Source organism: Tinamus guttatus, unplaced genomic scaffold (genome assembly GCF_059628265.1).
Source record: "Tinamus guttatus ecotype Peru unplaced genomic scaffold, ASM5962826v1 Tinamus_guttatus_pri_ptg000906l, whole genome shotgun sequence".
In the NCBI taxonomy this organism is placed as follows: Eukaryota; Metazoa; Chordata; class Aves; order Tinamiformes; family Tinamidae; genus Tinamus; species Tinamus guttatus.
Window position 1 is genome coordinate 485,489 of NW_028289440.1, and position 11,603 is coordinate 497,091.

The following is an 11,603-nucleotide window of genomic DNA, read 5'->3' on the forward strand; positions in this document are numbered from 1 at the left end:
CGAACAAAACCCACCAAGGGGAGAGAGCGACAGCCCGGCACAAGCTCGAGCCATCGCCGGAGCCGGGGGAAGCTGCTCTCCGGGGGGTGCGCGGGGCGGCCCCGCCGCCGGGCTCCCCTTGCTCCGGGCCACAGTGTTTGCTGGGAAGGCGGGACGCAGGGGAGGGTGCGTGTTTTGTTTCTCACGGTGAGTAGCTCAGGTCAGGGCCGTCCCTTGTCAGTCCCAGGGCCGGACGAGGCTCAAGCGCTGAGTTCCCGGTCGCTGGTTGAGAAGCGGCTCCCGCGACCTGCCCGACGGCTCAATCCGACAGCGAGTGGGAACCACAGTCATAGACCCGGTGGGCTCCGTCGGTGCTGTAGGGCCCGTTGTGCCAGTAGGACGAATCGCAGACCGTCTGCAAGGAGTTGATCTCGGAGGCGGAAGAATTGGCGTCCCTTCTCTTGGAGCGCTTTCTGTTCCTCAGGATGAACACGAGCATGCCCACCACCGTGAAGGCAGAGGTCACAAAAACCAGCAGGAGCCCCGGCACCAGCACCGAAATGGAGACCCTGCTGGTCTCCAGGTATGAGTTGGAGTGAGTACCCGTCTCTACCAACCCAGTGCTGTTTTTATTAGTGGAAGTTAACGTGGGCGAGACTTTTAGCTGCGGGCAAATGACGTCGTTGGAGAGAGACTCGAAATCCTCCTTGAAGAAATCTTCTGGGGACTCGCACCTCAGGTCGCTCATAATCACCTTGGGGCGCAGCATCTCTGCCCACTGTTTGAAAGGCACGATAGGGCAAGTACAGTCCCACGGGTTGCCGTGCAGGTCGATCTGCGTGATGGAGGTGAGCTGGTCCAGCACCCCCGCCACCGGCAGGTACATGAAGTAGTTGTTGTGTATGCTCAGCTTGGAGAGGGAGACCCCGGCGAACACGTCCACTGGGAGAGACCTCAGCAGGTTGTTGTTGAGGATGAGGACCCTCAGCTTGGGCATCGCGTTGAAGGTGCCAGGCATGATCAGCTGAATCCCATTAAACTCTACATTCAGATACTCCAGGTTCTGCAGCCCAGCGAATTTCTCCCGGGACAGGGTGTCTAAGTAGTTGCTATCCATGTAGAGCCATCGCAGATCAAAGAGGTTCTTGAAGGTGTTGTTCTCGACAGTGGCTATGTTGTTGTTGCCCAGATCCAGTAAATTAAGTTTCCGATAATCCAGAAAGTGGGATTTCCTGATAGTGTGTATTTTGTTGTCCCTCAGAAACAGCTCCTGCACGTTGGACGGCTTGGGCTTCAGATCCACCAAGCTGCTCACATTCCTGTCGTTGCAATTAACCTTTAAACCCGAGCCAGGGATTTGATCGCAGCTGCAGATGTGAGGACAGGACAAGGTAGCCGGTAGCTTGCTCTTCACGCTGACTGTCGACACAGCAGCCGTAGGTCTGGTCTTGATCTGCCAGTTGACAGGGATCTTTGTACCTCCGTTTGGACCAGATCCTGGTGTGGCAGGGTCTTCTTTGCCATGTATTTTAAAGGGGGTTGGAATGGGACCAGGATCGCAGGTTTCTTCTTCGGCAGGGGGAGCAGCTAGACTAGAATCCACTCTGTTCTTTTTGCAAAGCTCTTGCTCTGTGGTCTCATTTAAATCTTTGCCCTGCAACCTAGTGGGAGCCTCACAAATCACTCTGCCGATCAAAGCATTTTTGGGTATGTTTTCCAGCCATTCCTTCAACGATAGCAGATCGCAAGTGCAATCCCAGGGGTTATCCTCTAGCAGGATTTCAGCAATGCCTGGGATCTGCTCCAGGACCTCCTCGTAAGGCAAGGTTTTAAGACGGTTTCCCCGGAGGTCGAGGTGGGTGATCGGCACATACTGAAACACGTTAGGGGGTAAGGTGCTGATGAGATTGTCATTTAAAATCAACACCTCTAGTTTGTTTAAGTCCCTAAATGCTCCCGGGTCAATATCCCGCAATAGATTAAAATCTGCCTGGAGATACTCCAGATCATCCAGCCCCAGGAAAGTCTGCTTCCTGAACGATTTGATCTTGTTGTTGTTTATGTGCAAGCGTTTCACCAGCTGCAGCCCAAGGAAAGCCCCAGGAACAATCTCATGCAAACCGTTGTTTTCCATGTGCAAACTGACTGCATTGTAAAAGTTAGCAAACTCATTAGGGAAAAGTCGAGTCAGGGAATTTCCATGCAGGAATAAATGGTAAAACTGGGAAGTTGGGGCGGTGAAATGTTGCAGGCTGGTAAATCCCTTTTTCTCACAGTCTACGTGCAAATCCCCTTCTATCTCGTTGCAGGCACAGATCTTCTCTTTGCAAACGTCCCCTGTAACGTTTCCAGCAGCAAAACAAAGAGACGTCTCCAGCAACAGAATCCAAAGCAGCATTTTTAAACCGAGCGATTCATTCCCGATCTCATCACAAAGTAGCAGCCACCATCCTCCTCACACCGAAAACAATTCCAGTCCATTCAATACATGAAATGTCCGAACCACCACCAAAGGGAAGAAAAAAAAAAATGCGGGAGGGGGAGCAGGGAGGGTCGGTGAAGGAGGGGGGGGGGACACGAGTCTTTTCTGCTGTATCCCTCTTTTCCCCCCCCCACCACATACAACTGCAACAGCCCAGATTCCAGTCGGTAATTATATCCACAAACTATCCATGCACGTACTGCAAGGCACGCAAAAAAAAAAAAAAAAAAGGTGGAAGGGAATATAAAAAAATCCCCCTCCTCCTCCTCGCTTCCCTCTAAGCGGAGGTGCGCGGGGCGCGCTGCGCGGGCGGCAGGGCGCGCAGCGGCCACTGCATGTTGGAGCGAGGCGGGCAGCGGCTGCCGCGGGCAGGGCTGCACCGCCCGCGCGCCGCTCCGCTCCGCACTGACCTTGCCGAACGCGGCCGCGCTCCGCGCCGCGCTCCGCTCCGCGCCCGGCTCTGCTGTGCGCCCGCTGCTCCGCTGCGGTGCGCTGCGCTGCGCGCCGCCCGCCGGGCGCTGTCCAGCGCCGCGGTGCTGAACGCGCGCGGCTCAGGCGCTGCCCGCCCCGGCGGCGGCCGCTCCGCGCCCCGCCGGCCCCCGCCGCCCTGCGCGGCTCTCCATGCCCGGCCCGCCCGCTCGCCCTCGCCCGGCCGGCTCCGCGCTGCCTTCCTTCCTTCCTGCCTTCCTTCCCTCCTCGCTCTCTCGCTCGCTCTTCTTGCCTTTTCTCTTCCTTCCGCCGCCGCTGCCGACTTTGCGCGCACACACACACACGCGACACGCGCAGGGAGAGTTGCTAAGAGGCTCTGCTCGCCTCAACCTGGTGCACTCTGAAAGATCTGACACCCTCTGCCGAGCTGCAGTGGCAAAAATCCATCTGCTGAGGGAATGCTGGAGAGAGAAGGGAAAAAAAAATCAATCCGCGTGCAGGGCGAGCGTTAAAAGCGCTGGCGTTAAGAGCTGTCGATCTATTTAGATGCTTTCTCCTAAATGGATTATTTAATTTATTTCTTTTCTTTTAAGATGGAAAGTTTGGCGTCCCCTTCCTCCGGGCCAGTTCCCCATTGCCCTCGTTCACACTGCGCTAGCAACCCAGGAAGGTGCGTCCGCCCTATTTTATTTCCCAGTGGCTTGAATGGAATTAGTGTCAGGGTGTCAAGCGAATAGCAATTTGAAGTAATTATGCTGCACGCCATTTTTATCGTTGCTTTAAACGCATTTCTTCCTCCCCTGCAGTCTATAGCGTTCCATGCTGGATTTGGTCTCTCGCTGGCATTCTCTTTGGAATGTTGAACCGTGGATTATTGCATTTTATATATATATATATATATATATATATATAATTTAGATGATCACAGAGAAGAAATGGGGGAGGGAGGAGGGGATTGCTGTACTGTTAGTAATTCACGCTAACCTGTTCCTACCGGGTATAGGTTTTTTTTTTTTATTTATTTCCCTTCTCCCTTAAGGAGGGGAGGCGAGGGCTCGAGCTGACAGTTGTGCATCTTCACATTCTTATCTCTATATAAATACCCAGAGATGCACGTATATATACATGCACATTTATCTAGGGATATTTTTAATATCCTCTCTGTGGAAATACAACGCCTGCTCCCCCTCCCCTCCCGACCTCCTCTTCCCCCCACCCGCCTTCCCCCGCCCCATGCTCAAGCCTCCCCCCGCTTTTTCTGACAAAACAGATTACACAGCAGAAAAAAAAAAAAAAAAAAAAAAAGACGAAGAAAAAAGGTGCCTGGCCTTAGAAAAAGGAACCGAGCACACAAAAGTTTCTGCATCGCTTGGACGGCTTTCAGATGCCGACGAGCGGAGAACCAGTTGCACCTCTGGCGGTGCGCGTGGAAATGCGCCCTCCCTCCGCGCCTCGGGCACCCGGGCCGGGCTGGGGAGGAGGCGGCGGCCCCGTGGGGAACTTCGCAGCATCCCGGTACGGGCCGGGGGACAACAGGCCGGGCTGGGCTGGAGGAGGGATGCTATATATAGCCATATGATATATAGGGATGTTATGTATAGGGAAAGCCAGGGGTCTTATATAGGAAGACCGGGGTCCCTGCCCTCGGCGGCGAGCTAGTCGGACTAAAGCTTTTTCCTTCCTTGCTACCGCCGCCGAGCACGAGCCCTCTGCCACCGGAGAGCTACTCAACAAATTAGCGTAATCGGGGCACAGAAAAGTTGCAGGGGCTGTCATGGCCATTTGGGGTCCTCGGGAGCCGCTGCGGCGGGAAGGAACGGGAGGGAGGGGCGCGGGGGGAGGAAACGGGACGGGAGAAGGAAACGGAGCAGATGATGAAAAAAAAAAAAAAAAAAAAAAAGAAAAAGAAAAAAGAGAGAAAAGAGAGAGAGAGAGAGAAATGCTGGCCCTGAAAGCTCCCGTTCGATAAATTACAAGGGGGGCAGAACAGATAAAATGCCACCGAGACAGAAAGCACCACAAGAAATATATGAGCTGTTTCATCAGGAGAGAAAAAGAAGGAAAGGAAACTTGGCGCCACATTGAGGCACATTAATTCATTTCTCCTGATGGTTTCTTTGACTTTGTCTCTCGGTGCATGTTGTGGGGGAGATGGAGGGAGGGGGATCATCAAGCAGGCTGGAAATCTGCTGTGGATTAGGAATTGTAGAGGGAGGGAAGCCCGCAGGAACCCCTTGGGATAGAGAGCGAGGGAAAGGGGAGCAAGTCGGGACTGGATGAGCTGTGAGGGCAGGGGTAGGGGCTGGAAAAGGGGCAATGATCGGAGTAGGGGTAGAGACAGGGGTAGGAGACTCACGCACCTGGTATCAGCAGCTGCAGCAGCAGGGCGACCTGCTCACCATGAGCAGTGGCATGAGGGAGGAAATACTGAAATCCTGGAGCCTGGCAAATGCTCATCAGGACACGGGGCAGGAGGGCTAAACAGCATGTTCCCCTCCTGCCATAGAATAAAGCTTCTTAGCATCTTTGCCTTTGTGCTATTAAAATTGCTCAGGCACCATAGAAACAATCAAAATGCGACCAGAAGAGCTGAACATTAGCAAAATAATAAATAAATAAGTATGAATCAAATAATAAGAAGGAGGTAATGACCTGCTGTCAAAGCATGAAGGACAAATTGTCTGCTTCTTCTACGGGATCTGCTAAGAGGTGGGAATCAGCAGAAGCCGTCTGGGGCCTTGAAAATTCAAAGTGAAAAGAGAAGAGAAAACATTGACCAGAAGGTGGGAGAAGGTTCAGGTATGCTACTTAACGTCCAAGAGATAATATTTAGATAGCATACAGATAGCAGCTGTGTACACCGGAAGATATATAGAGAGGTTTATGCCTCATGTATGTTGATATATATATTGGGAGAGTATCTGCCAGGCAGAAATTGCCATCTAGATAACAGGGGAGGAAAAGAGGCATCACATATTTTAGATTTGGTATCTGAAATTTTGATTTATATCAAATTACACAAGAAGGGAGCATGTGAGTCAGGAAATGAGCCTGCGACTCTGTGACATAATTTCAAATCTTCAGATTTTTCTTTTGTATTCCTGAATTAAGTACAGAAACATTGCTTCTATGTATTTTAAGGAAACACTTGATTCTAGATCAGCTTGATCAGAATCTTTATGGCTAAGATTTTTTCACTATTTTATTTAAAGAATGCAGTAAAGAAGATGCAGTGCTAGAATACTACTGACTTTGCGTGTTTAAAGTTAAGATATGCATCTCAGTTTGCAACCCACACACAGGTTGGATAACAGGCGATCACACTATCACTTCAAGTTATCCAGTAGATCAGAGCATCCTAGCTGCACCAAGGAGAGATCAATTTTACATATTTTCTCTAGCTCTTTGCCCTAGCTGGCATCTTTTACCTCCTGCTTGTTCTACAACTTCTGGAAGCCTAAGACAATTGTACCTTCTTCTGGATACAATTCCCATGCTTAACTAGACATGAACAGGTTGGCTTGGGGATCACATGTGCCTTGTGAGAGCCTTACTCCTGGCCTGGAAAATATCTCGAAATGGGCAAAGGTGTGGGGATGATTTTTACCAATTTTCCCAGTTGGCAATCTGCCTTCTCCCATCTGCTATGACTAATCAGTAAGTAACACTGGCTCATGATCTATTTATCATATATCAAAACATGCTTAGAATCTCATTGCTTTATCTAAGATTTCAGATGTTGGAAAGCAGAACTCAGAGAAATTGCAAAGTTTGCACTGGAGAAATTATTACTGTAGATACCACACTTGTACACATGCTACCTAGTTTAAAATTTTCTTCTTTATTTCCGTGGGAGATATGGTAAAGAAGTCCTGTACTGTACACATGCCACTATATATGTGTGTGTGTATACTCCAAAATAAGATGGAGTGAGTACAATTTAAAAAAAAAAATAAAAGAAGAAATATCATAATTCATTCTGAATTATGACTTTATTCAGATTTGACTATTCTGAGAGGGAAAGCTAACATAGATATCTCAATATGCTGATGACCCCTGCAGAAGATACATTCCCCTGGTATATAAAATATCTTTAAATCAGCTTGGTTTATCCAGTTTTAGCTGAATGTATGAGGAAGACGTAAGTTAACATAAGGATCTTCTCCCAGAAATTTCTATATCTCCATGTATTTCACTAGGCTGTTTTCACAAAACTACTGGATTTCCACCTGAATTACTTATAGACTCAACCACATTTCTGAAAGGAGCTGTTTTTGTGCTCCTCATTTTCCTGAGGGCAGTGGCATGAAAATGTGTTTCAAATCTGCCTGTGATATGGAGCTTTGCAAAATGATGTGGTGGATGATCGGGATAAAAAAGGAAGAAGGAAGGAAGGAAGGAAGGAAGGAAGGAAGGAAGGAAGGAAGGAAGAAAGGAAGGAAGGAGGAAGGAAGGAAGGAAGGAAGGAAGGAAGGAAGGAAGGAAGGAAGGAAGGAAGGAAGGAAGGAAGGAAGGAAGGAAGGAAGGAAGGAAGGAAGGAAGGAAGGAAGGAAGGAAGGAAGGAAGGAAGGAAGGAAGGAAGGAGACAGTACTTGAGAAGTAATTTGTCTACTTTGTCTAGTGGTAGGAGATTGGCTTAGGATTAGAAAGAAGTGTAAGAAAATTCCAACTCCACATGTTCTTCTTTCTTGGCTCATACCCTCAAACACCAGGCTACCAACCATCTTGCTGCAGCTGTTTTCTTTTACAAGAAAGATTTTGAGATCCCTTGAACAAGAGAAAGGAAGTTGGGAATAGAATTTTGCAGCCTACTGCTTATAGCACCCACCAGGGTATGTGGAGTCCTGAGAGGACCTACTTGCATTGTGCTTTCAGATGAGCTTAACTTTGACTTAATAGAGTCCACACATCAGAGATTTAGACCTCAGAGTCTGTAGTAAGCCAAGAACATTTCTTGCTCAAGTAGAGATATTAATTAGTACTTGTGACAATTTTATCTGTGGGAATTTGCCTGATTAGGGACAATTCTTAAAATCTTCAAATGCTATGTGTCAGAAAAGTGAATAGGTCTCACAGAGGCCATTGAGTTTTATTTCCAATAGGAGTCTACTCTGCCAAATAAGGCCGTGTAGTCATGTCACAATTCTGATGATGTGGATGCAAGACATTTACTCAGTGGGAAGGCAGGCCAGAGTTATGTGCAGGATTGTTTTTTTTTTCCTTTTGCTCTTACTTGCATATTATATATATTCTGGGCTTGTGAACCAGTTCCTACTGTGACTGCCGCATTAAAATATGTAAGCAGTTTTTAGGACAGGGACTGAAATCCACAACTACTGTCCTTACTAGTGGGAGTATTCAGAACAGCTGTCTAGTGAAACACTGAATTCACACTTACTCATTTGTATTTTCTCTCTCACATTTGTATTTTCTCTTCTTTTACTTTTTTTCTTTTCTTTTTTTTTTTTTTTTTTCAGTTGATAACATAGTTCACAGGCGTGTCAAGTCTTTAGAAGAAAAGAGTATTTTAGGAAGGTCAAGGGACAGACTTGAACCCCCTTCAGCTTAGCAGTGAACTGACCCTGCCTGGGAAAAATGTTCTGCTCCCTGTGGATACTATTCATAAATGTTAAGCAGAAAGGTAGGAAAACTACCCTCCTTCCATTTGTCTCTCCCAAAACACACACACAGAATTTAAAGGAAAATTGATTCAAATAAGAGGTGGGTTATCTATTTTCAGCAGGTGTTTCAAACCATGGAGCTCAGGGAGAGAGAGAAGTTTTACTGCAGTCCTGACCCCAGAATGTGAACTGAGATTTCACTGCAGCATTTCTCTTAAATGGTTGCAACTTCAATGCTCTAAACCCTCATGTCCAGGCAAGGCCTAGTTCTTTACTTTTCCAGTGCAGCATGTGAAATGGTCTGTTGCCAGATTCAGGGATCTGGACTCCACTCCAGGTTTATGCATCTTAAGTTTGGCATTGCAGTGTTCAGCACTGCAGCACTCAAATACTCATTTTTTTTCTCTCTCTCTCTCTCTCTCTTTTTTTTTCACTTTGTAATAATACACATGCATTTACAATGTGGAAAAAATATTACAGTGTAATTAACTAGAACTGTGAGTAATATTTGTTCTTTTGATCAGATATTGCAGGGAAAGTGCTAACATAATTTTATAATCCTTAATAAGAAGTGATAATGTTTGTACCATGTTCTAACCTCAGCACATCCTTTTTCTTTTTCTTTTTTTTTTTTGAACAGATTCCAGTGTTATCATTTTAAGCACTTGTTACAACAGTTCTCAACATCGTGCAGGATTTGACTCCTCTGTAATGTGATCAATACACAATATAGTGCTTTACTTTTACTAATGTGACCTTTTTGCAGTTTGATTGCTTGCCTACCTCATTCTTTCCTGAAACATTAGAGTCTGAAAACAAGCAAAAGCTTCAAATAGCAGGTCATTCTCTAGCATATTTGACTGACTAGAGTAAAGTGTATTCATATCATGCAAAGTTAGTTAAAAATTACTTCCATCCTCTTATGAAAACTCATGTGTCAAGACAGGAAGAGCATGAATTAACTCATGTGATATAAATAGCAATGTCATTTGGAGATACACTAAGTATCCAGAAGTATCTTCCAAAAAGAAAAAAAAAGGAAAAAAAAGGTCCAAAATTTAGATCTATTCCTTGAGCAGATAGTCCAACTGAATCATATCAGCCTGATGATACATCTATAATGTGTTTTCATTAATTCTTTTCTTATCCATTTCCACAGCATACTCTCAGGGTAGTCTAAGAATCATTTAAATGGACAAAAGTAGATAAAAGTATGCTTCTGTTCTCTCTAACTCTAGCTCATTTTTGTTGTGTAATTATGGAGAGGGAAGCATTTTCTGAAGTGTAGAACACAGGACTTAGACTGACACTTGCCCTACTCCTGGCTCTACCAATATTTTACTGACGTGATTCTGGGCAAGTTATTTCCCTTTCCCATGCCTCAGTTTCCCTGAATATAAATCGAAGGAATTATGCAGTCCAAAGACATCTTGGAACCTATTGCTGAATAAACATGATAGCTAATCATTATCTTTCATCACTCAAGGGCATGAAGTAAAAAGTCAAATCTCATGTAGGAGTAACACTCAATTCTTTTTTATCAGCAGATCTCACAGGCCCTTACAATGGAACATAGTATAATTTTCTTTGTTCAACAACTTGGAAAACAGAGGCACTGACCTTGGGAAGGTCACACATCAAGCCGTTGATGGAGCCAGAAATAGACCCGATTCTCAGAGGCCTTGCCCTGTATGCTACCCCAGCATTTCAGAAATATAGAACTCAGAGAAATAAGTCTGCTCCCAAAGAAAATTTGAAGGCCTGCTGCCTACTCTTGTCCACTCTGAAACTTGATTTTATGCATCAAACGTTGCATATGTCAGTCATTTTCTTTCTGGAGGCCTAATGTAGTTGTGTGGTGTGACAGTAATATCACGACTCATTTTTCTTAGGAAACCACATCTTAATTCACAATATTTTAATTATTTTAACTGGGGAAAAAATGACTGACTCAAAATTGAGACTTTTACCAGCATACCGATTTCAGAGACAAATAACAAACCATTTGAAACACAAAGTACCTCTCACTAAGAAACATTTTGGAATAAAAAATAATATAGGAACTTTCTGTATAAAAAGGAAAATTTGGAAGAAGTGGTTTTCTGTTCCAGAAGACTGTCAGTTTCTACTTTCTGCTTGAAAATATTACAAAACAAAATGACCTGTCAAAGATGTAAAGCAAATAAATAATTTGAGTACAAAATAGAAATCTGCAGCAAATCATTTGAGTTGAGTGAATATCTTTCATGTCTCTGGTATTTTTTGTTTTTGAATATAAAACAAAACACATTTTGAAATGGAAATTCAAAATGGAATGTCAGGAAAACAGAATTTGGTATCAGTTTTTCCTTTTTTTTTAAAACTGTATTTTGTCAAAATTATTTTTGCTTGAGTTGATTAACATGAATTGGAATTATCTGATAGAAAATTTCTGAATAGCTTTCCAAAATTATCTGTTGGGAGAGCATCACATGATGTCTGAGTGTTAGAAGAGAATTGCTGGACATCAGCAATACTGTAAGAAGACTAAATAGATGAAATGTTAATAACAATAAAATAATACCTTATGTGTATTTATGCAATGTCTAGAAATTGTGCCCTGCGACCAATCCCACATGACATTTTAGTTTTAATTAAATAATGCTTCAGAGAAATAAAGGAAAATAGGTTTGTGACCTGATTAATCATTGTACTAGTCAATTTTACCTCACTGCATCACAAATGATTTCACATGCACTATTCTGGTGTAAAATTAGAGCAATGCAGTGGTGACTCAGGATGTAAAGTTTTGTTTCCTTTGTTTTGCTTTTCACCCTCTGGCAAAGCTGATTTGAGAAATCCTTCATTGCCTTTGCTAGCCCCCAGCCACCAAATCTAATTCCTTAAGGCTTTTTATTTAACCAAGATCATTTTATTGATCCAGTTCATTGCATGGTCCACAAACAGTTGTGTCCTGCCCTAGCCGATGGCAGGGACAAATCAGCATTGCTGCTGAGGGGACTAAGCCAGGATGCTTATGCTCAGTGGGCATGAGTATATACTGAAGGCTAGAATTCAGCCCCTACAAATCCTTATCATCTGGAATGAATCTG

At 45.0% G+C, this 11,603-nt stretch overlaps 1 protein-coding gene across 1 annotated transcript; it reads right to left on the bottom strand.

The window, feature by feature from the left end:
• Positions 1-287: 287 nt before the first annotated feature.
• SLITRK1 (SLIT and NTRK like family member 1) lies at positions 288-2,685 on the bottom strand. The gene has a single exon (XM_010220073.2). It carries the CDS (start codon positions 2,375-2,377, stop codon positions 299-301), a length of 2,079 nt encoding a protein of 692 aa, XP_010218375.1. The 5' UTR covers positions 2,378-2,685; the 3' UTR covers positions 288-298.
• Between the last annotated feature and the right edge of the window lie 8,918 nt (positions 2,686-11,603).

Excerpts from the sequence above, each read along its gene's own strand:
- SLITRK1 (XM_010220073.2), bottom strand. The coding sequence starts at position 2,377 with ATGCTGCTTTGGATTCTGTTGCTGGAGACGTCTCTTTGTTTTGCTGCT.